Source organism: Ostreococcus lucimarinus, chromosome 8, assembly GCF_000092065.1.
Source record: "Ostreococcus lucimarinus CCE9901 chromosome 8, complete sequence".
Lineage (NCBI taxonomy): Eukaryota > Viridiplantae > Chlorophyta > Mamiellophyceae > Mamiellales > Bathycoccaceae > Ostreococcus > Ostreococcus sp. 'lucimarinus'.
This window is the reverse complement of record NC_009362.1, coordinates 79,656-100,383: the sequence shown is the minus strand read 5'-3', so window position 1 is coordinate 100,383 and position 20,728 is coordinate 79,656. Positions and strand designations below refer to the sequence as shown.

The 20,728-nt window shown below is 62.6% G+C and overlaps 15 protein-coding genes across 15 annotated transcripts; 6 read left to right on the top strand and 9 right to left on the bottom strand.

Moving 5' to 3' along the window:
- Positions 1-183: 183 nt before the first annotated feature.
- OSTLU_297 (predicted protein) lies at positions 184-3,240 on the top strand (the record flags this gene model as incomplete). The annotated part of the gene is made up of 2 exons (XM_001419244.1): positions 184-380; positions 468-3,240. Coding segments are annotated over 2 exons (2,970 nt in total), but the record flags the coding sequence as incomplete, so codon positions are not given.
- A 745-nt stretch (positions 3,241-3,985) lies between these two features.
- OSTLU_42710 (predicted protein) lies at positions 3,986-4,720 on the bottom strand (the record flags this gene model as incomplete). Its single annotated transcript, XM_001419034.1, has 1 exon — positions 3,986-4,720. One exon carries the CDS (start codon positions 4,718-4,720, stop codon positions 3,986-3,988), a length of 735 nt encoding a protein of 244 aa, XP_001419071.1.
- Positions 4,721-4,981: 261 nt separating this feature from the next.
- OSTLU_16355 (predicted protein) lies at positions 4,982-6,520 on the bottom strand (the record flags this gene model as incomplete). Its single annotated transcript, XM_001419033.1, has 1 exon — positions 4,982-6,520. One exon carries the CDS (start codon positions 6,518-6,520, stop codon positions 4,982-4,984), a length of 1,539 nt encoding a protein of 512 aa, XP_001419070.1.
- Positions 6,521-7,370: 850 nt separating this feature from the next.
- OSTLU_32934 (predicted protein) lies at positions 7,371-7,739 on the top strand (the record flags this gene model as incomplete). The annotated part of the gene is made up of 1 exon (XM_001419243.1): positions 7,371-7,739. The coding sequence occupies one exon, from the start codon at positions 7,371-7,373 to the stop codon at positions 7,737-7,739; it is 369 nt and encodes a 122-aa protein (XP_001419280.1).
- Positions 7,740-8,165: 426 nt separating this feature from the next.
- OSTLU_1114 (predicted protein) lies at positions 8,166-9,599 on the bottom strand (the record flags this gene model as incomplete). Its single annotated transcript, XM_001419032.1, has 1 exon — positions 8,166-9,599. A coding segment is annotated over one exon (1,434 nt), but the record flags the coding sequence as incomplete, so codon positions are not given.
- Positions 9,600-10,043: 444 nt separating this feature from the next.
- Positions 10,044-10,409, top strand: OSTLU_32932 (predicted protein; the record flags this gene model as incomplete). The annotated part of the gene is made up of 1 exon (XM_001419242.1): positions 10,044-10,409. One exon carries the CDS (start codon positions 10,044-10,046, stop codon positions 10,407-10,409), a length of 366 nt encoding a protein of 121 aa, XP_001419279.1.
- A 1,265-nt stretch (positions 10,410-11,674) lies between these two features.
- Positions 11,675-12,472, bottom strand: OSTLU_42622 (predicted protein; the record flags this gene model as incomplete). Its single annotated transcript, XM_001419031.1, has 1 exon — positions 11,675-12,472. The coding sequence occupies one exon, from the start codon at positions 12,470-12,472 to the stop codon at positions 11,675-11,677; it is 798 nt and encodes a 265-aa protein (XP_001419068.1).
- Positions 12,473-12,634: 162 nt separating this feature from the next.
- Positions 12,635-13,258, bottom strand: OSTLU_16353 (predicted protein; the record flags this gene model as incomplete). The annotated part of the gene is made up of 2 exons (XM_001419030.1): positions 12,635-13,000; positions 13,193-13,258. The coding sequence occupies 2 exons, from the start codon at positions 13,256-13,258 to the stop codon at positions 12,635-12,637; spliced, it is 432 nt and encodes a 143-aa protein (XP_001419067.1).
- A 447-nt stretch (positions 13,259-13,705) lies between these two features.
- OSTLU_32929 (predicted protein) lies at positions 13,706-13,967 on the top strand (the record flags this gene model as incomplete). Its single annotated transcript, XM_001419241.1, has 2 exons — positions 13,706-13,792; positions 13,896-13,967. 2 exons carry the CDS (start codon positions 13,706-13,708, stop codon positions 13,965-13,967), a joined length of 159 nt encoding a protein of 52 aa, XP_001419278.1.
- Positions 13,968-14,189: 222 nt separating this feature from the next.
- OSTLU_16352 (predicted protein) lies at positions 14,190-14,669 on the bottom strand (the record flags this gene model as incomplete). Its single annotated transcript, XM_001419029.1, has 1 exon — positions 14,190-14,669. The coding sequence occupies one exon, from the start codon at positions 14,667-14,669 to the stop codon at positions 14,190-14,192; it is 480 nt and encodes a 159-aa protein (XP_001419066.1).
- A 106-nt stretch (positions 14,670-14,775) lies between these two features.
- On the top strand, positions 14,776-15,003 carry OSTLU_32927 (predicted protein; the record flags this gene model as incomplete). Its single annotated transcript, XM_001419240.1, has 1 exon — positions 14,776-15,003. The coding sequence occupies one exon, from the start codon at positions 14,776-14,778 to the stop codon at positions 15,001-15,003; it is 228 nt and encodes a 75-aa protein (XP_001419277.1).
- Positions 15,004-15,297: 294 nt separating this feature from the next.
- Positions 15,298-15,882, bottom strand: OSTLU_6735 (predicted protein; the record flags this gene model as incomplete). The annotated part of the gene is made up of 1 exon (XM_001419028.1): positions 15,298-15,882. A coding segment is annotated over one exon (585 nt), but the record flags the coding sequence as incomplete, so codon positions are not given.
- Positions 15,883-16,172: 290 nt separating this feature from the next.
- RPS30 (Ribosomal protein S30, component of cytosolic 80S ribosome and 40S small subunit) lies at positions 16,173-17,318 on the bottom strand (the record flags this gene model as incomplete). The annotated part of the gene is made up of 2 exons (XM_001419027.1): positions 16,173-16,928; positions 17,280-17,318. 2 exons carry the CDS (start codon positions 17,316-17,318, stop codon positions 16,779-16,781), a joined length of 189 nt encoding a protein of 62 aa, XP_001419064.1. The 3' UTR covers positions 16,173-16,778.
- Positions 17,319-17,585: 267 nt separating this feature from the next.
- On the top strand, positions 17,586-19,374 carry OSTLU_32923 (predicted protein; the record flags this gene model as incomplete). The annotated part of the gene is made up of 4 exons (XM_001419239.1): positions 17,586-17,635; positions 17,988-18,061; positions 18,211-18,420; positions 18,537-19,374. 4 exons carry the CDS (start codon positions 17,586-17,588, stop codon positions 19,190-19,192), a joined length of 990 nt encoding a protein of 329 aa, XP_001419276.1. The 3' UTR covers positions 19,193-19,374.
- Positions 19,375-19,534: 160 nt separating this feature from the next.
- On the bottom strand, positions 19,535-20,714 carry OSTLU_42459 (predicted protein; the record flags this gene model as incomplete). The annotated part of the gene is made up of 2 exons (XM_001419026.1): positions 19,535-20,485; positions 20,595-20,714. The coding sequence occupies 2 exons, from the start codon at positions 20,712-20,714 to the stop codon at positions 19,535-19,537; spliced, it is 1,071 nt and encodes a 356-aa protein (XP_001419063.1).
- Positions 20,715-20,728: the final 14 nt, after the last annotated feature.

Genomic DNA, 20,728 nt, shown 5'->3' with positions numbered 1-20,728 from the left:
CCGTTGAGCGCTGAAACGAAGAAGTCGGTGAAAATTGTCAAAACCGACGCCGGGCAACGGCCGCCGGAACCCGAATCAATTCTCAAAACGCTCGACGAAGACGAAGAGCCAGAGGATGTCGGTCCCGTGACGCAAGATGCCGGCCCTGTGACGTTCAATGGTGCGGAGCTCCCTAGAGATTCGGACGGTTCGACGCCCTTCTTCTTCATGGATGCGCAAGAAGAGCGCGAATCCCCCGGCACAGTGTTCCTCTTCGGTCGTGTGCCGGTGTCGAGCGATCCGCAGTCGGAGACCATCAGTGCGTGTGCGGTGGTGCAGAACATGCAAAGATGCATGTACATCGTTCCGACCGCGTCTACGTTCGCTGATCCTGATGGAGAGTTGGAAGCGCTGGGGCAAATGATGGAGGAAACGCGGCGCGAATTCAAGTCGTGCGCGGATTCGGACGACAAGAAGGAGGAAAAGAGAATTGCGGCTCAAAAGGCGAAATCTGATCTCATGAAAAAACTCGTGCCTTTGTCCGGTGACCTTCGCGCCGAAGTCAAAGAAGTCTTGAAGGCGCGAAAGATTGAGAACTCGAAGATCACCATCGTCCGCCGACGCTATTGCTTTGAGCGCAAGGACATTCCGCAAGGTCCGTTGTTCGTGCTCAAAGTGAAGATCCCGGCGACTTACGCAGCGTTTCCGAGCGATATCAAGGGTAAGCACTTCGTCGCCGCTTTGGGCACGCAGGCTCCCATGTTGGAACTTCTCACGCTCAAGTCTAAGCTCAAGGGCCCGAGTTGGATCGCGCTTCACGGCGCCGCCATCGTTCCGACGGAGAAGCAAAAGTCTTGGTGCAAACTCGAGCTCACACTGCCGAACGCACACAAGAGTGTGCGCCCTTGTCTCGAAGCCATCGCATCGCGCCCAGCGCCGCGTCTCACCGTTGCTTCGTTGAACCTGCAGACGATCGTCAATCAGCAAACCAACGTGAACGAAATCGCAGTCGCCTCGGTGCAGTACATTCGCGACGTAAACTGCGAAGGATCCACAACGGCGGCGCAACTGAAGACCGGTTTACGTCATTTTACCGTCGTGCGCAAGCTCGATGGACTGGAGATGCCTCCGGGATGGCAAAATGCAGTCGCGCACGAGAACAACACCAATGTCATCGCCAAGCGTACAGGCTCCGTCGTCCTCGCCGCGCAGAACAACGAACTCGGTTTGCTCAACTTTCTTTTGGCAAAGTTGCACCAACTCGACCCGGATGTCATCGTCGGTCACAACATCGGCGGTTTCAATCTCGAAGTGTTGCTTCGCCGATTTCAGGCGAACAAGATTGGCCATTGGAGCCGCATCGGTCGCATGAAACGTACGCGCATGCCAAACATCAACGGCTCTGGAGGTGCTTACGGAGGAGGTGCGTCCATGGGCGCGTTGCAGTGTCTCGCTGGAAGACTTTTAGCGGATACGTACTTGAGTGCGAAAGATTTGTTGGGCAAGGAGGTGTCTTACACGCTTACGTCGCTCTCTGAAACGCAACTTGGCGTACGACGAGAAGAAGTGCCGAGCGCCGAAATCCCCAACCGTTATCAAGACACGAACGCTCTCATGCATTTGATCAAGTGCACGGAAATCGACGCAAAGTTGAGTTTGCATCTGATGTTTAAGATGGAAGTCGTCCCGTTGACGAAGCAGCTGTCGAACATCGCCGGTAACCTTTGGAGTAAGACGCTCGGGCACACGCGCGCTCAGCGCGTCGAGTACCTCTTGCTTCACGAATTCCACAGTCGCAAGCACATCGTCCCCGATCGTTTAAGTGCCAAGGAACGTCGCCGCGTCGCCGCGGCGAGCGGTGAAGAAGAGGATGATGGCGGTAAGAAGGGTCCGTCTTACGCGGGTGGCCGGGTGCTTGAGCCGAAGAAGGGCCTGTACGACACCTTTGTCCTCGTCCTCGATTACCAGTCGTTGTACCCGTCGATTATTCAAGAGTACAACATTTGCTACACCACGGTGCGGCGACATTTCGACGCGGGCGAAGAAAACACCGAAATTGAACTACCCGCGCCGATCTTAAGCGACAAGGACTTCGCCGTCCTGCCGAAAGTCATCGCGAACATTGTGCAAAGCCGTAGAGAAGTGAAAGGATTGATGGCTCGCGAAAAAGATCCGGCGCGCGCAAAGCAGTATGATCTTCGCCAGCTGGCTCTCAAGCTCACCGCAAACTCCATGTACGGTTGCTTGGGTTTTAGTCAGTCGCGCTTTTTTGCCGAGCCCATTGCGGCGTTGATCACGGCGCAAGGTCGTAAGATTCTTCAGCGCACGGAGGATCTCGCGAAAGCGAAGTGCGAGCTGGACGTCATTTACGGCGATACGGATTCCATTATGGTGAACACCAAGTCTCACGATTTGAATCATTCTAGGGCGCTCGGAAACAAACTCATTCGTTTCGTCAACAAAGAATATCGGAAATTGGTTTTGGAGGAAGATTACATCTTCCGATCGATGTTGCTGTTGAAGAAGAAGAAGTACGCCGCCATGAAGGTTGTCAACGGACCGAATGGAACCAAGGCGACGAAGCTCGAGATGAAGGGTCTCGATATCGTTCGTCGTGATTGGGCGCCGCTGGTGAAGGACGTTGGTAAACAAACTCTCGAAGAACTTCTTGATGTGGATGGTGAACGCGAAGAGCGCGTGAACGCGATTCACGACGGTTTACGTACGATCCGAAAGGACATGGTTGAAAACCGCGTGCAGTTGTCCAAGTACATCATCACGAAGCAACTCACGAAGGCGGTTGAAGAGTACCCCGACGCAAAGCATCAGCCGCACGTCATGGTAGCCAAACGTCGATTGGAGGCTGGTAAACAAGATGGCGTCAAGGCGGGAGAGACTGTGCCGTACATCATCGCGCTGGAAAGCGAGCTGCCGCTCGAGGACATCGCCGCGGGAAAAGCCGGCGCCTCTGGTGGAAAGGGCTTGGCCGAGCGGGCCTATCATCCCGACGAAATCCTCGAGAAGGGTTTGAAGGTTGATTTGCACTACTACTTGTCTCAGCAAGTCCATCCCGTGATAACTCGTTTGTGCGCCCCGATTGAGGAAACCGACGGCGCCGCGATGGCGGAATGCCTCGGGTTGGACTCGAACAAGTTTAAAACGCAAACACGCGATGAGGACGAGTACGACGACACGTTTGGCGGTGGTAGATTCGCGTTGGATGACGAAGAGCGCTTTGCCAAGTGTAAGCCTCTGAAGCTTCGCACGCGCACAGGCGTCGAGTTTGATTTCCGTGGAATTCGTGAAGTCATGGATGACAAGATGTCCGCGACCGAGGTGTTGGCGCCGCCGACGCCCGGCGCGGGCAAGGAAAACGCGCCGGCTCAAGGCAAGACGGCGTTGAGGACGGAAACGATCGATGCCGCCTCATTGGCAAACCAGGTCAGTCTCGCCGTTCGCGAACGCATCAAGGAGTTCTACGCAGCCCCGCTTCGATCGGACGACGACGTCGATGCGACGGAGACGCGCAACATCACGCTTCGTTGCCATCACACCAACGCGGAATTGACAGGCACTTTGAGCGCTGACCCGATGTCCAAGGGCACGATGGAGAAGAGCATCCCAGAGGACGAATTGTACAACCAACTTTTATATTACAAGCGATTGCTGTCCATCAAGGAAGCTGAGCGCAGTAATAAGAGCAAGGATGAACGCGCCGAGTTCCGTAAAAAGATTTCCGAGGCGCCTGGGTTGGAAATTGCATTAGACGGGGCGCACGAAAAGCTCGAAAAGATTATGAACAAGAGTTCGTACATGTGGATTTCGCTCGCCGACTTGTTTAGCGTCGCAAAGGCGTAGAGTTGTGGTACTTAGAAGAAGAAATGTAATCAATCGCGTTTTCAACGTTTCTAGGCGAGCGATGCCGCATAGGACAAAACTCTCGAGAGCGATGCTGTAATGGGTAAAACTCTCAAGCGCGCGTCTAATCAAACGGTACGCCGATCGGTCAGAAAAGAGAGAGCTGCGACGCGCGATCGGTCAAGGGCACGTAAATCACCCCCATCTCCGTTCGCCGCTTAAAGGTGCCATCTTCGAGTCGATCGATCACCTTCAACGCCTGCCCGCTCGAATCGCCGACTGGAATCACGAGACGACCTCCGACGGCGAGTTGCTCAAGAAGCGCATCCGGAACACTCGGCGTCGACGCTCCAACGTGAATTGCGTCATACGGAGCCTCGGGTTTGTACCCATTTCGCCCGTCTCCCGCGAAAAGCATCAACCGTTTCGTCTCCAACAATCGACCTTTACCGTCCCGCTCGACGTTTTTCAGACTGTCGACCACCAATTCCTCGATGTGCTCGATCCCGACGACGATTCCCTCGCCCGTTTCATCCTTCTCCCCGTTTCGAAACGCCTCGCTCGTCACCAACTCCGCGAAGCACGCGGCGAGATACCCAGAGCCCGAGCCGACGTCCAACACTTTCGCGCCTCGTCGCGTCGCGTCGGCTTGCTCGAAGAGTTCCAAGCACGCCGCGTGCATGTGCGGCGCGGATATCGTCGCGTGGTACCCGATCGGCAGCGGGTGATCGTAGTACGCTTCTTCTTTTTCCTTGTGTCGCGCGTAGTTCCCGCGATCGACCGCGCGCATCGCGTTCGCGACGCGCGGCGACTTGATTATCGCATTCTTTTCCAGCGCGCGAACGAGCGAGTCGTTGTCCACGCCGTGCGAACGCCACGCCATTCGGAGCGACGACAGCGACGACGAGCCGACCAAGGCGCGGCGGGTGATCGAGCGCGCGGCGTGGGCGCGTATGATGGCGCGCGGAGACGTCGCGCGCGGGCGATTGTGAGGAAAAGATATTTTCATTTCAACTAACTCTCGGGACGGGACGGGACGGGACGACGCGCCGAGTAGCGGCGCGCGACGACGACTCGCACTAATGCGACACCGTAATAATGAATGTAAACGACGCGTAAACGACGATCGCGCGAAAGCGCGCGATCAGGGCTCGACGCCGGCGCTGCGGAGTAACTCGCGAAGGCGCTCGCACTCGGCCAACGCGGCGTGCTTTTCGCGAATCGTCGATTCGAGCTTCGAGCGCAAAGCGCGCTGCTCGTGGATGGATAAAGAAGCGTCGACGTCGTTCGGTGAGGACTTGGTGGTCTCCCGAACGAGGGTGTCGATGATGCTGGCGTGCTTGACGGCGTCGGGATCGGTTGGATCGACGGCTCGAGCGTTCGGTCGTTTCGATCGCGCGGCGTGCTCGACGTTTTCGTCGTGACGGCGGCGCAGCTCGGCTTCGACCGCCGCGAGCGCGGCGGCGTCCACGCACACCGGCCCGGGCGCGTTTCGCGGAATTCCTCGAGACGCGCGGTCGCGCCCGAGGTCGAGCGTGCGGACGACGGGCCACGGAACGTCGCCGTTGACCCAGGACGCGAGTTGCGCGCTCGGATCGATCGTCGGCGACGCTTCGATCCACACCTTGACGCCGCAGTCGCACGTCAGCGGAATCCACGTCGATTGCTGCGACGCGTCAACTCCGACATCTTCCGAACGACGCTTCGTCGGCGTCGTTCGCGGCGCAGCTCTCCGTTCGGCGAGCGTCCTGCGCGACGCCTCGAATCGATCTCGGCGTTCGCGCTCGCGGTCGACGAAACGCGCGGCGCACTCGTCGTACGAGGGTTGATACCGCCTGATGCGCTCCTCTCGAGTCTTTTCGCGCATCTCGCGACCTTCGTCGTCGTCGTCGACGTCGAAGGCTTCGTTATCGCCGCCCTCCGCGAACGCGTCGACGTCCACCGTCGTCGCGTCCATGGCGTCCGTCGAGCACTCGTCGTCGCCCGAAGACACCGCCGACGGCGAGTCCATCGCGCGGGACGGCCGCTCCAGCTCCCTCGACTCCCCATCTCGAATCAACAACCAACACTGACGCGCGCTGTCGAACTCAAACGTCGCCCCCGTCGGGCGCTCGGCCAACCGTCTCGCCTCGCCGCCCGCGAACGCGCGATACCCCGGCTTCCTCCCCACCGCGTCCACGCCGCGTCCCTCGCCCGCGGGCACCATCGTCGTGTCCCATCGCGTGATTTTCCACCCGTCGCCGTCGCTTTCCCTCCCCCCCCGCGATTCGTCCAACCTCGTCCCCGCGCCGCTCGCCGGCGCGAACGGATCCCGCGCGCCTCGTCCCTCGATAAATCTATTCTGACACGTCGCCCCTCCCGGCGCGCCCCCCGCCCCGCCGTCCGCCTCCCTCTCGCCGTATCCCACGCTCGCCGCGTTCGCCTCGCGCGCGCTCGCGTCCACGTCTCCCGAGAACCACGACGACGATCCCCAGAGCGTCGACGCCGCGCGCTCGCACTCCCCCGGATCCTCCACCGCGCTCGCCCCGTTCCGAAACGCCCGTCGATCGTCGTCGTGCGCGCCGTCGGCCGGCGTCGTCACGACGGCGCGCCCGATCGCCGGCGCCGCGCCCCACCGCCGCCGTCGCGGGTCGCACGCGTCGCGCGTCGCGCGCGCCGTCGTGACGTCGACGTCAACCGTCATCGCGTCGTCGTCGTCGCGTCGTCGCGTCGTCGCGGCCGCGGAGGCGTCGACGCGCGAGCGATGCGACGCGCGCGCGCGATGCGAGCGCGCGCGCGCGCCGACGATCGATCGTCGCGGCGCGCGCGCGTCGAGATGCGGCGCCGCGGCGATCGACGGCGCGAACCGACGCGACGACGATCGCGCACTGATGGTCTCGTGTGTATACTGTATACGACACCAAGTCATGTACTGTGCATGTATATATACCCATCATTACACGACAGCGCCAACGGCCGCGGCACCGCGAACCGACGCGACGACGATCGCGCACTGATCGTCTCGTGTGTGTACTGTATACGACACCAAGTCATGTACTGTGCGTGTATATATACCCATCATTACACGACAGCGCCAACGGCCGCGGCACGCCTCGACGCGCCTCCGAGACGGCGCGCGCGACGCGCGACGACGCGCGCGACGACGACGCGCGCGCGAGGACGCGGATCGACGGCGATTCGCGACGACGTCTCGGAGGCGCGCGCTCGACGGCGACGACGGGTCGAGCGCGCGCGAGGCGATGGACAACGAACGGGGCGACGACGACGCGATCGACGCGGCGACGGCGACGGTGCGCGGTTGGTTGTCTCGCGAGCGCGAAACGTCGGAGGCGTCGTCCGAGTTTTCGGCGGGACGGCGCGATTCAGACGGCGGCGACGCGCGGGATGGCGCGAACGAGGGCGACGACGCGGCGGAACGGCGCGCGGCGGCGGACGCGGGGAGCGACGAGGACGAGGACGAAGACGGCGAGACGGCGTTCGTTCGAGTGGAAGGCGCGGAGATTCGCGACGTCGAAAAGGATGCTGAATTCGTGATGCGAGAAATATTAGCCATGCAAAACGAATCCGAGCGCGTCATCGCGGGGAAGATTCAAGAGAGGGTGGAGCGTACCAAGGGCGCGGCGGCGAGCGTCGAGGCGCGACGCGCCAAGATGTTGCAGAGCTTGCTGTCCAAGTACTCTCGAGTGGATACGAGCGAGAATTCGCACACTGGGGCTATTGTACGAGAGACGACGTCGTCCAATCCCAAGTATCACTTTTTTAGAGGCACCGAGCCGGGAAAGACGCACATCGAAGCGACGAACGTCGGCGTTCGTTTTCGATCCGTCGACGCGTACGTCAAGGCGAAGAAACGCGCCGAGGAAGACAGAAAGGAACGCATCGCTGCGATGTTTCGAGACTAGATATCTAGGACTTGTATTCTAACGTTAGCTACTACTGTACATTCACGGATTCGGTGGAGGCGCTTGCGCCGCGAGGCGCGCCGCGATGGCGGCGGCCGCCGCCGCCGCAGCAGCAGCGGGTCCGACGGGCGCCGGCGGCGGCGGTGGAGGCACGGATACCATCGCGGGCGCCTGTAGCTGCTTCGCGATGGCCTCGGCTTTCGCGCGCGCCTGAGCGATGATCGCAGCGGCGTTCGGCACGGATACCATCGCGGGCGCCTGTAGCTGCTTCGCGATGGCCTCGGCTTTCGCGCGCGCCTGAGCGATGATCGCAGCGGCGTTCGGCGCTTGTGGTTGCTGCGTTTGTGATGGCGGCGGTACCGCGGTAAAGTCGGCGCTCGGCGCGGGTCTCGCCGCGCCGCCGCGGCCACCGCCGAACGCGCCGCCGCCTGCGCTCGGCCGATGGTGCGATGTGAAACCAAGTCCCCTACCGCCGACCTTGCCGTGCCGAGGTGCGTCGCCGCCGTGATCACTTCTAGGGCGTTTGTTGTACGTGCCGCGCGCGAGCGCCTTCAAATCGAGCGGCACCGGTTGGCCCGCGGCTTCCAAATTTTGTTCCAACTGCTGCGCGAACTTTGCAGAATCACGCGCGGTGAACAAGGTGTACGCACGGCCATCGAGCGCACCTGCGCGACCGGTGCGACCGATTCTATGCACGTGCGTCGACATATCGCGCGCGGGGTGGAAGTTTACGACGGTTTTAATCGCCTCAACGTCGAGTCCGCGAGCGGCGACATCCGTCGCCACGAGCACGTGCGCGTGCTCACTCTTAAAAGCCTTCATCGCGAATTGTCTTTGCGCTTGATCCAAGTCGCCGTGCAAGGCGACGGCTTTTATTCCGCGCGTCGCGAGCTCGTTCACGAGCTCTTCCACGGACGACTTGTGATTGACGAAGACGATGGCTTGTCCTTCGTCGACGGCGTCGCCGAGATTTTCAAACAACCAAGCCGCGCGGCGAGCGTCGTCTTCGAAGACGTACACGACTTGTCGCACGTCCTCATTCGCGCCTCCGACGTTACCGATGGAGACAGTGACAGCGTCTCGCGCGAGAACGTCGCGAGCCAATCGCTGCATGGCCGCGGGCATCGTGGCGCTAAACATCACGCACTGCCTGTCGGGACGAACCGCCTGACAAATCGAGCGTACGATTTTTTCGAAACCCATGTCAAGCATTCGGTCGGCTTCGTCCAGCGCCAAGTACGTGACGCGACGTAAATTTGTCGAATTCTTCATGCACAGCACGTCCACCAAACGCCCGGGCGTCGCGACGACGATCTCCGCTCCCGCGCGAAGCTTTTTGAATTGGTCGCGCTTGGAGACGCCGCCGAAGATTGCGCAACATCGCGCCCCCGATACGCCAAATTTCGTAAACTTGTGCGCCTCGTTCGCGATCTGCGACGCGAGTTCGCGCGTGGGCGCGAGCACGAGCGCGATCGGGCCCTCGCGCTTCGTCAACGGCCTTTGCCTGGAAATTTGCGCGTACGCCGGCAGCAAAAACGCCAGCGTCTTCCCCGACCCCGTCTTCGCCATCACCAACGCATCGTGCCCGCTCCAGATCACCGGCAAGCACTGCGCCTGAACCGCGGTCGGCGATTCGTATCCCATCCGCCGCAGCGCCCGCAGGCAATCGACGTCCAACGCGCCGCCTTGACCGAACCGCGAGATCGGCGCGACGTCCTCCGCGCCGCCGCTCGCGCGCGCGTCCGCCGCCGCCCGCGCCGCGCCGACGTCCACGTCCGCGAGCTCCTTCGGCGCGACGTACGTCACGCGCTCAAACTTTTCGTACTCCTCGCGCGCGTGATCGACCTCGCGCAGGCTGTCTCGTCGTCCGCGTCGTCCTCGCGCGTCGCCCGCGTCGTCGTCGTCGTCGCTCGCCGTCGTCGCCCGCGCGTCGTCCTCCTCCTCCTCGTCCGCGTCCGCGTCCGTCGCGCGCCGCGTCGCCGCGCGCGCGCCCAGCATCGCCATCGACAGTCCGAACGCGTCGTCGTCGTCGTCGTCGTCGCGCGTCGTCGTCGCGCGCGCGTCGTCGCGCGTCCCGCTCGCCGGCACGTCGAGCGTCGCCATGAACGCGTCCAGCGGATCGACGTCGTCGTCGCTCGCCATCGCGCGCGCGAATATCGACGCGCTCGTGCGCGTCGCGTCGCGTCGCGCGCGCGCCGAGCCGAGGGCGCGTCGGCGACGCGTCGCGCGCGCGCGAATGTCGCGCCGCCGGATGTCCCGACCGCCGGCGTCATTTCGGCGCGCGAGCGACGCTGACGCGCCGACATGCGCGTGCTCGGCGTCGCCGAGGGCCTGCTGACGAACGTCGAGGTCCTGGACCTGCTGCGCGAGCGCGCGGGGGAGCCGGGACGGCTGGCGACGTACCCGCAGCCGCACGACCCGTTCCCGACGGAGATGGAGTGCTACGACGCGCTGCGCGCGGCGCCGGCGGGGGCGCAGGACCGCGAGAACGTGCGATTGTTCATCGAACACATCGCGGCGATCGAGCTGACGCAGGCGGAGGTGGTGCAGCTGATCAATCTGAAACCGACGGAGCGGGTGACGGTGCACGCGGTGGTGGAGAAGTGCGCGCGGAGGCTGACGGAGGACGAGGTGGACGATTTGTTGCACTTGTGCGAGAAGTATCTGTGAAAACGAGGCCGAGAGGCGAGCGAACGAACGAGGCCGAGAGGCGGTCGTCGGCGCGCGCGGAGGGGCGAACGCGGGAAGGCGTCGACTCACGCGTACTTGCCGATGGCGGCTAAGAGTTGTTGCGACGCCGCGCGCACGGCTTGTTTTTTGGTGTCGGCCTCGGCGACGAACTCTAACGTGCATGCGTGGGAGGCGAGTCGCATCATCGCGACGAATAGAGGCGGCTGACCCGAGCCACGGACGTTTTCGCAAGACACGAGGTGAGCGCCGAAGGTTTTGGCTTCGCCGAAGGCGTTTTCTAAACGCGCGCGCTTTTTTTCCGCGCGCGCGCTTTCGTCCTCGTCGCCGGCGTCGACGGATTTGATGATGTGACCGTAATCGGTGAGCAACAGCAGCGAGGCCTGTGCCTCGGCGGCTTTTTTCGACTTTCCCAAGGCTTGCCTTTGGAACTTGGGCTCGCCGCTCGTCTTCGCCGGCCAGATTGCTTCGGCGGCGAACACGGGTTCGTGATCCGCCGTTCCCGGCACGCGCTCGGTGATCGTTTCACCGTTGAGCTCTAAGAGTAAGCCTTTTGGGTTCGCGATCTGTTGCGCTGTCATTCGACGCTGCGCCAGCGCGCTAAAACAAAGAAACTTTGCGAGCTGCTTCAACGCCGATTCGCCGCCGCGCAGTCGACTCACGTCGTACGCCGCCGCCGCTATGATCGTGCTCGCCGCGTTCGCGCGTTCCTTCTCTTGCGTCCACGCCCCTCGCCGCTTGGCCGAGTTCGGATCGCGATACGGAAACAACTTCGGGCACAGATCCGTGAACGTCTGCGCGCTCGCGATGTCCGAGAAGAATCGTTGAGCCTCTCCGGTAGTCGCCACGAGTTTGTTTGTAAACATTTCCTCCAACACGTACCGCCCGACGATTTGCATGCCAATCAACGCGCGCAGCTCTACGTCGCGAGATGAGCTCTCCGTGAGGCTCAGCTCGCACAACCGCGTGGGGAGCAAACCGTTGTCCACCAATCTCCCGCACAAGTCGTGCCACTCGTTGAGCGCCGGTTCGTCGTCGCCGTAGACCTCTTGAACTCTACGGCGAAACGCGTGCGCGCCGCCTCGAAAATCATCGGACAAGCGTCGCTGTGACTTTGCCGAAGGACCCGTTCGCGGCGGCGGGTCGCCCATGCCGACCGACCGAAGCGTCGAGAAATGGCTGTGCGCGTGCGGTCAACGCGACGTCGGTCAACGCGACGAATCGACGCGACGGCTCGCGACGGATCATCATCCCGCGTACAAATCCGCGCGGAACGCTGGAAACCAGTATAAACGCGCGTGACCTGGATCGTTGTTCTGATCGTCCACGAGCGCGACGCCGAGCTTCACGGCGGCTTCGAGCGCGTCCTCGGCGCGAGCGCGCGACCACGCGAGCGATTCCTCGAGCTCCGCCGTCGTCGCGCGTCCCTCGGGCGTGTCCTTCGCAAACGCGAGCGCGGCGTTGACGTCATCGCTAAGCTCCATGGGCACGCTCCGAACCATCTTAACCGCGCCGTTTGGGCGTCGCGCCGAGTCACCGTTTGATTTCGACGCCGTCCCCGTCGATTCCACGCGCCAACCGCCGCCGAGCGTCGCGAGCGCGCCGATGGCGCGTTCGACGTCGTCCGCGCTCACCTGTCCCACCGCGCTCGACCGTCGACGATTCACGCGATCGACGAGGGCGCTCAATTCGCACAATCCGCCGTCGTGCGCGCGCGAGGCCAAACAACAGTCGGCGACGCCCACCGCGAGCTCGACGTAAAAGTCGCCCAAGCCCAAAATCTGTCCCCACGCGCTCTTCCTCGACGCCAGCGGGTCCACGCCCACGGACGCGCACATGGCGTGGAACGCGGCGCGGAGCTCGGGGTCGGCTCGAATGCCGTCGCGGTGCGACGCGGCGAACCGTTCGAGTTGCGAGGTGAACTTTTGCAACTGTTTTTGCGTCTCTTCCTCGCGGAATCGCGCGCGCTCGACGCCCAAACGACGAAATTTGTCGTCGAGCTCGTTCGCGTGCTTAATCGCGCTCACGCCCGCGCGACGACGCATCGCGAGCGTCGAGGCGGCGCGCGCGGCGACGAGTGCGGCGACGCGCGCGAGGCGAGCGGGACGCGCTTCGCTTCGCTTCGATCTTCTCATCGGTCGTTCATTCGTTTGTTTGATTGTTTTACACACGCTAGAGAACACACCGCCACACCGACCGCGCGTCCATCACGACTTCGCCATGCTCGGTCGCGTCGAGGCGCCCGGCGGCATCCACCTCGACGTCGTCGGACGCGCGTCCGCGTCCCATCCTCGCACCTCAGCCATGATCGCCTTGTCGTTCTCTTTCTTCGCCGTCCACGCGCGCACGAACCGTCTATCTTCCTCCGCTTGTAAATACGGCACGATCACCGCTCGCGCTAAGATCTTCTCCTCCTTGGCCTCTCGCCTCTCGCGGTTTCCGACGCCGATTTGATAAAACCCGTACGTAAACATCCCGGCGTACACCGCGAGCAGCGCCGCGCCCGTCGGTCCCGTGCTCGGAATTCGCCGTCCGTATCGAATCGCGGAGTATCCTCCCGGCGGCGGTCCATCCTGTTTCCGAGCGCGCGCATCGCGCGTTCGTCAGTCTCCGGCTTCGCGCGCGTCTCGCGCGCCGCGTCCTCCACCCAACCCACCGCCTTCGCGCGCCATCGTTCGCGCGCGCGCGCGCCCTTCGCGACCGCGCGCGTCCGCCACCGCGCGCCGTCCGCGACGCGCGAAAACTTTTCGCATCGATCGCCGCACCTGCACGATCGGTAGATCGCGCACCGAGCGCAGGCCCGGCGTCCCGCGCGTCGTGACCTCCGTCATCGCGCGCGCGCCGGCGCGCGCGACGAATCCGCGCGCGGCGTCGCCGTCGAGCGCGTTCGAGCGACGAAACCGCGCGAAACGGTGACGCGAAACGCGCGCGAGCGAACGCGCGCGGAACTGGTCGCGGGCGCGCGACGCGCGTCGCGGTGTGCGGCGACGATCGCGCGCGCGCCCCTGGACGATCGCTCGAGCGGTCGCGTCGGCACACGGCGACGCGGACGCGCGGGAGAACGATGTGCGTGCGACCGCGGGCGCGCCGCGCGGGCGAACGACGCGCGCGGGCGAACGACGCGCGCGGGCGCGGGCGAACGACGCGCCGAACGACGCGACGACGTCGATCGCGACGACTGACGACGATCGCGACGACGACGACGCGACGACAGGACGGACGTGGAGGACGACGACGACGAACCGGTCGATCACAAGCCCGAGGTGGAGGAGAAGTGCATGCCGAAGTGCGAAAAGTTCGTCAAGCTGTACGAGGCGTGCGCGGAGAGGATCAAGGGAGACGAGACGGGGGAGGCGCACTGCACGGTGCGCGAGGCGAGGCGACCGAGAGACGCGAGAGACGCGAACGAGCGAACGAGGACGGCGACGACGCGCGGAGACTGACTCGGAAAGACGATGGCGCGCGCAGGGGCAATATTTTGACATGTACAAGTGCGTGGATGAATGCGCGAAGGACGAAGTGATGCGACGCACGGCGTAGGGCGCGGTCGCGGCGCGCGCGCGACGGTTCGCGCGCGCGTGGGCGGGCGTAAATTTTAAGGGATCACGTTGTAATTGAAGCGCATGCGGTGCGTACGAATATTTCGCTGTGGTGCCTAATACATGCGTGGTCTAACTCTAGTGTGGCTCGTCGGCGACGCCTCGACGCGCCGCCGCTCGTCCAAATATAATCAATCAATCAATCAATCAATCCGCGCGCGCGCTACCCGAACAGGAATCCAAACTTTCGCGCGCCTGTTCGTTTCTTCCGTCTCCCCGACGCCGCGGACGGCGGCGGCGGCGGCGCCGCGAGGACGGCGCCGCCCGAGGTCGCCGTCGCGTTCGCGTTCGCGTCCCCGAACACATCTATATAAGGCGCATAAAACGGCCTTCCGCTCGCGAGCGCGAGCGAACCGACGAACAACGCTCCGATGCACACCCTCGCTCGTCGCGTGCCGCGCTTGAGCTCTAATTCGCGCTTGTGGTCGCGTTCAGACGGCGGATGTCCTTGGTGTAGGTGATTCACCCGCTGTCCCGCGCCCGTCGTCCCCGCGCCGCTCTCGCGCTCGCCCGACGCGGTCGCGGTGCCATCACCGCCGCCGTCGGCGTCGCCGCCGCCGCCGTGCGTCGGTCGCCGGCGCGCGCCGATGCACCAGGCGTTCATGCGTCCGGGTGTGCGGCGGCAGTGCGCGCCGGGCGTCATGGCGACCGCGTCGCGCGCGCTTCAGCACCGCGTGGGCGCGCGCGGACGTCGCGCGGGGCGCGCGCCGCGCGCGCGGACGCGCATCGCGCGCGCGAGGGCGGCGGAAATGCTCGGAGAGGTGCTGACGAAGGATGACTTGCTGCTGCGGTGCGCGCCGTGGGGGAACGTGTGCGTGGTGTACGGCACGCACTACGTCCCGATCGCGCTGCCGAGCATCGTGGGATCGTTAGTGCTGTTCGCGCCGCTGGTGTGGGCGGTGAAGGAGGTGCGCGCGAGAGATGTGGAGATTTTTAAGTTGAGAGAACGCCTGGGCGAGACCGACGACGAGACGTAGCTTTCGGAGACGAACGCGCGCCGCCGGCGCGAAGTGTGTTGTACATTGATTTATGATTAAGCCAACTCGAATACTACCCTACGCCGCGGCGCTCTTGGATTCGCGCTCGTTGATCTCCGCGTCGCTCGACTCGAGACGTAAAATCAAGTCGGCTTTGTTGCCGCCGACTTTGCACCCGCGCGCTTTGAGTTCTTTCCTCAATTCTTCCCCAGTCATGCCGAAATACGGCCCAAAGTACGGCATCGCCGCGCCCTCTTCGCGGTCGACGACGCCTCGGTCGGCGAGCGCGGCGCGTACGCGAGAACACAGTTCGTCTTCCTCTTTCGCCGCCGCGCCCCCGTCTGCGACGTGCCCGTACGCGGCGATGAGCAACGACTCGGCTCTCCCGTGATCCTTCTTCCGCTTCAGCTCGCCGGCGATCTCGGGAAAAAGCATCTTCGCCATCGCGATCGAATCATCCTTCGTGCTTCCCTTGAACTTCAACCCCATCGCCGCTTTCCACGCCTGCGGCTTCACCACGCGCACTTCGAATTCCTCCGCCGCGAGCACGCCTCGCCACAGCCCGAAATTATACCCTTGCACGAACGCCGTCTGCGCGCTGAACCCGAACTCGACCCCGCCCTCTTCCAAATACACCCTCGTGCCTTTGGGCACGCCCAGCGCGCGCACCGCGCCGCGCATGGCGTCCGGGTCCAGTCGCAGTCGCGCGCGTCCGTTCACCGTCACCGTGCTCGTGGGATTGTCCCGAACGTTCACGCTTCGCACCGAGCCCACGGACGCGCCCGAGATCACGCACAGCGCGCCGTGGGCGTCGGAATCGCACCCGACGACGATCCAATCGTCGCGCGAGCGCGCTTCGGCGTCGGCATCGTTCGATGAAGACGCGCTTCGCGAAGCGCTCGAGCGGGACGACCGACGACGCGTCGCGAGCGCGTGCGCGCGGCGCAGCGGTGCGGACGCGGGCGCGGATGAAGACGCGCGCGCGGTTCTCGCGGTGGCGCGTCGCGCGGCGTTGGCGAGACGCGATGCGAGCATGGTGCGCGCGGTGGCGTGTGAGGAACGGCAAACGGCTTTTTGGCGCTCGAGCCCGGACGAAAAAAATGCGACTACGTCGTCGCGTCGTTCGGGAGGCGGAGACGGGCACGCGGTGTAAACGCAGTTGAAGACTCGTATCACAAAATATTAAGCGTACTTGTCGTCTACGAAAGATCGATCCTTCAAACCGAGTCGTAAAATGACATCCGCGTACCTATCGCCGTCGGTGCGTCGGAGGTACTTTAAAAGCTTCTTCCGGCGCTCGAGCATGGCCATGAGCCCGTGACGGCTGTGCGTGTCCTTTCCATGTTCACGCAAATGTTCCGTCATGAGCTTAATGCGCATGGTCAAGTTGGCGATTTGTACTTCGCTCGACCCCGTGTCGTGTTCGTCGCGCGCAAACGCGGCTCGCTCTTCGGCGAGCGCGCGCTTGTTCACGTCTCCCCTCGACATGTTGGTCTCACTCAGATACTTTTTCACTAATTCGGGTTTGATTTCACCAGACTTTTGATTCAAGTCCAGCGAACGTCGGCTCGATCGACCCTCAGCGGCGTCTCCGGCGGCGACGGATGTCGTCGAAACAATCGACTTCGCCCAGCGCGTCGCCGGCGCCCACTGGCTGCCTAACTCACTACTCATCAAACATCCTCTCATACTCTCCAAACTATTAACAGCGAACGACCGCACCGCCGTCGCACCTTTCAAACGATTTCCGAAAACACTAATCATCTTCTCGTCGTTTACGCTTGGTTAGAGTTCGGCGAGCGCTTCTTGCCAATGCCCACGACGACGTTCACGAAACGACGGTTGTACTTGATGCGTTGGAACGCGCGGCCCTTGGGCTGCTTCTTCTTTTCTTGTTTCGCGACCTTCGGGGTTTGACCACGAACCTGATCAACGCGTAAGAAATCGCTTCGTCAGTCTCGCGTTCGCGCGCGTCTCAGCCCTAGTCCCTCGCCCGCCATCATCCATGGATCGCCCCGTCGCCCCGCGCCCCCACGCCGACGCATCTCGCGCCCCGTTCCCGCCCGCGCGCGATGTCCGACCCCATCCATCGCGCCATCTCATCGCGACTCCCCGCGTTCGCGCGTTCGAAGCGACGCCGCGCGTCGATCGCCGCGCGCGTCGTCGATCGCCGCCGTGCGAAGCCCTAACGCGACGATCCCACGCCGCGCGCGCCGCGCCGCGCCGAACGCGCGCCGCGCGCGCCGCATCGATCGAGAAGAATATCGTGTACGTACTTTACCAGCGCGAGCGAGCGAACCGTGGACCTTTCCCATGGCTTCGAGACGATGTGTGACGCGCGCGGCGTTGGCGCGTCGAGGCCGAAAAACGTTTGAAGCGCCGCACGCGTGTGATTTTTGACCGAGTCTCGAAAGCACCGTTCGTGACTCATAAGTAGCGATGATGGCGCTCAAAGTATCTTAAATGCGTCTCGGCGGACGCGCGGGTGATTTTCCGCGCGTCCGCCGAGAGCGCGACCACGAGGCCGGCACGCGCGTCAGGCCGGCACGCGCGTCATTACTCCACGCCCGCCGACGCAAAACATGTCGCCTCTCCCGCTCGCCGAGCCTTTGCTCGATGAAAACGACCAACGGTGCGTGAAGAAAAATATTCGCGACGCGTGCGCGCGCGCGACGGCGTCGATGGACGCGCGCGCGCGCGGTGAGGGACGCGCGAACGATGGGGCGCAACGTTCGAATTTGAAATCGCGCCGGTGCCGGGAATCGTTTCGCGGGGCTGGACGCGCGCGCGACGCGCGATGGCGCGGTTCGGGGGGCGAAGACTGCGTGAGGGATTTCGACGCGCGCGTCGGCGCGGGCGACGGCGCGCGCGAGGCGCGGGTGGTGTGGGAGGTTGGGGAAGATGACGTCGTGGATGATTTTCGAGTCGTTTAGTTGAAAAAGACACTGACGGAGGTTTCGCGCGCGTTTCGCGGTCGCTCGCAGGTTCACGATGTTCCCGATTCAGTACCCGCAGGTGTGGGAGATGTATAAGAAGGCTGAGGCGTCTTTCTGGACCGGTGCGTGCGCGAACGAGCGCGTGGGGTGACGTCACGTCGAACGCTGCGCAAAGTTTGAAATCGCGCGGCGCGCGAGAGAGCGAAGGGCGAACGGGACGCGTGACTAACGGTACATCGACGCGATCGCGCGTGCTTTTGTGCGCAAACAGCGGAGGAAGTCGATCTGTCGGACGACATGAAGCACTGGGAGACGCTCACGAAGGATGAGAAGCACTTTGTCTCGCACGTGCTTGCGTTCTTCGCCGCCTCGGACGGCATCGTGCTCGAAAACCTCGGCGTTCGTTTCATGGGCGAGGTTCAGATTCCGGAAGCCCGCGCGTTCTATGGCTTCCAAATCGCCATCGAGAACATTCACTCCGGTACGTCGAGAGATGCGCTCGATTCTTGCGATTGGAGAAGGAATTTCCACCTCGCGCGCGCAAACGCTCTCGAATTCAAACCGACTGACTCAAAACGCTTTCTTCATCGTTCGCAGAAATGTATTCTTTGTTGATCGATCAGTACATCAAGGATCCGGTGGAAAAGGACCACCTGTTCCGTGCCATCGATACCATCCCGTGCGTGAAGAAGAAGGCTGACTGGGCGTTGAAGTGGATCGACTCGAGCGACTCGTTTGCCGAGCGTCTCTTGGCGTTCGCGTGCATTGAAGGCATCTTCTTCTCTGGTTCTTTCTGCTCCATCTACTGGCTCAAGAAGCGTGGCTTGATGCCGGGCTTGACCTTCTCCAACGAGCTCATTTCTCGTGACGAAGGTTTGCACCGCGATTTCGCGTGCTTGTTGTTCAGCATGTTGAACAACAAGCCGAGCGAAGAAACCATTCGCAAGATTGTCACCGAGGCTGTTGAAATCGAGAAGGAGTTCGTGTGCGACTCTCTTCCGTGCGCGCTCGTGGGCATGAACGCCGGCATGATGAGCGACTACATTGAATACGTCGCCGATCACTTGTTCTGCTCTTTGGGCTTGGCCAAGGAGTACAACACGACGAATCCGTTTGATTGGATGGAACTCATCTCTCTTCAAGGTAAGACGAACTTCTTCGAGAAGCGCGTCGGCGAATACCAGAAGGCGGGTGTCATGAACTCTATCGGGGGTGGCAACGCGAACGCGTTCTCCCTCGACGAAGACTTCTAAGCGTAACGGGCATATGAGGAAGTTATTCTATGATTTTAGCGAGAGCGAGGCAAGAGTGTATGAGTTATCAGCGACGTCACGACGACGCGACGGTATATATTCACATCACATGTATCAACCGGTAGAGGGGAGTATCTTATAGCCACTCGAATGGGCGGGTTCGAGGTCGGTCGTTCACGATTTACGAGAAACGACGCGACGTGTTTTAATGAAAATGACGAAACATCAATAAAAGAGTCTTTTCATCGCGACTCGTCTACGCGTGCGCCACTACATGTCGTGCTAACGCTATGTCCTACTTTGTGCTACTTGAACGCGCGCGAGGAGTCGTGAATATTTCGCTCAAAGCGATGTACCGATCGCCGCACCACCGCCGCGCTTGGATCGCCGAAGTCGACGCAGCGCCACCAAGGTGAAGAACGCGAAGGCCAACGAAATTGTCCAAGGGAAACGGCGCTGTTCATCACCAACTGCGAACGATGAAGATGACGCGACAGCCGGCACGACGCTTTGATGTTTGAAATTTATGTCGGGGTGCTGGTCGAGCATGGATACGAGCGTGATGGGCGCTCCGAACCACGCTTCGACGACGGCGTCGCGCGTCTCCTTCGTCGTCGGGTTGAACGCGCGATGACAATCCTCGAAAGGCGCATCGAGATCGCCGTATATTTCCCACGTGTACACCACGGGCACCTTCATCTTTTCGTATATGTAATCAGTCGCCGTACCGTGCGCGAGGTACCCCACGCCCTTCCCGCCCGAACCGAGCGTGCACTTTTTCGCGCAGTGCTCGGCGTCGATGACGCGCGCGAAACGCATCATCGCCTCCGCCCCCGCCCCAGTGGGCTCGCGCGCGACGTGATCATACGGCGTGAATATCGCCGACATCCCACTGTGCCAATTCACCACCGCGTGCGGCTCGAACGACGCGACGAGATCCCGAAATATCCGACTCTCCGGCTCGCTAAACGGCGCCGTCCCCGGAAACTCCTCCTTGGGATCGTAATCCGGCGCCTTCACCCCCCAATTCACCCCCCAATTCCTATTCGGGTCCACCCCTCGCCCATTCTTCCGCTCGCACGGATCCCCCCTCTCCACCAGCTCCCGTCCTCGCTCGTTCTCCATCGGCACCACCGCGAACGTCGTCGCTCGAAGCATCGCTCGCAACCGCGTCTCGTCCACACCCCTCCCGCGCGCCAGCGCCACCACCGCGTCCTCACCCTCCGCCATCGTCTCCAGCAATCGCACCGCCGCGTCCACGGGCACCAATTCCCGTCCGTGTTCTCCGTAATTCTTCGTTCGAGTCGTCGCCGCGCGCGTCGTCGTCTCGTCAGTCCCGCCCGCTCGCGCGCGCCTCTCCCCTTCCCCTCCGCGCGCTCGATCTCGCCCTCGCGCGACGCACCAGCAGCACGCGCAATTTATCGCCGTCCTCCCTCGCGTCCGCGCCGCTCAGCCGCGCGTACACGACGTCCACGCGCGCGCGGTATCCATCCGTCGCGTCCTCGCGCGTCTCCGTCGTCATCGTCCCCGCCGCGC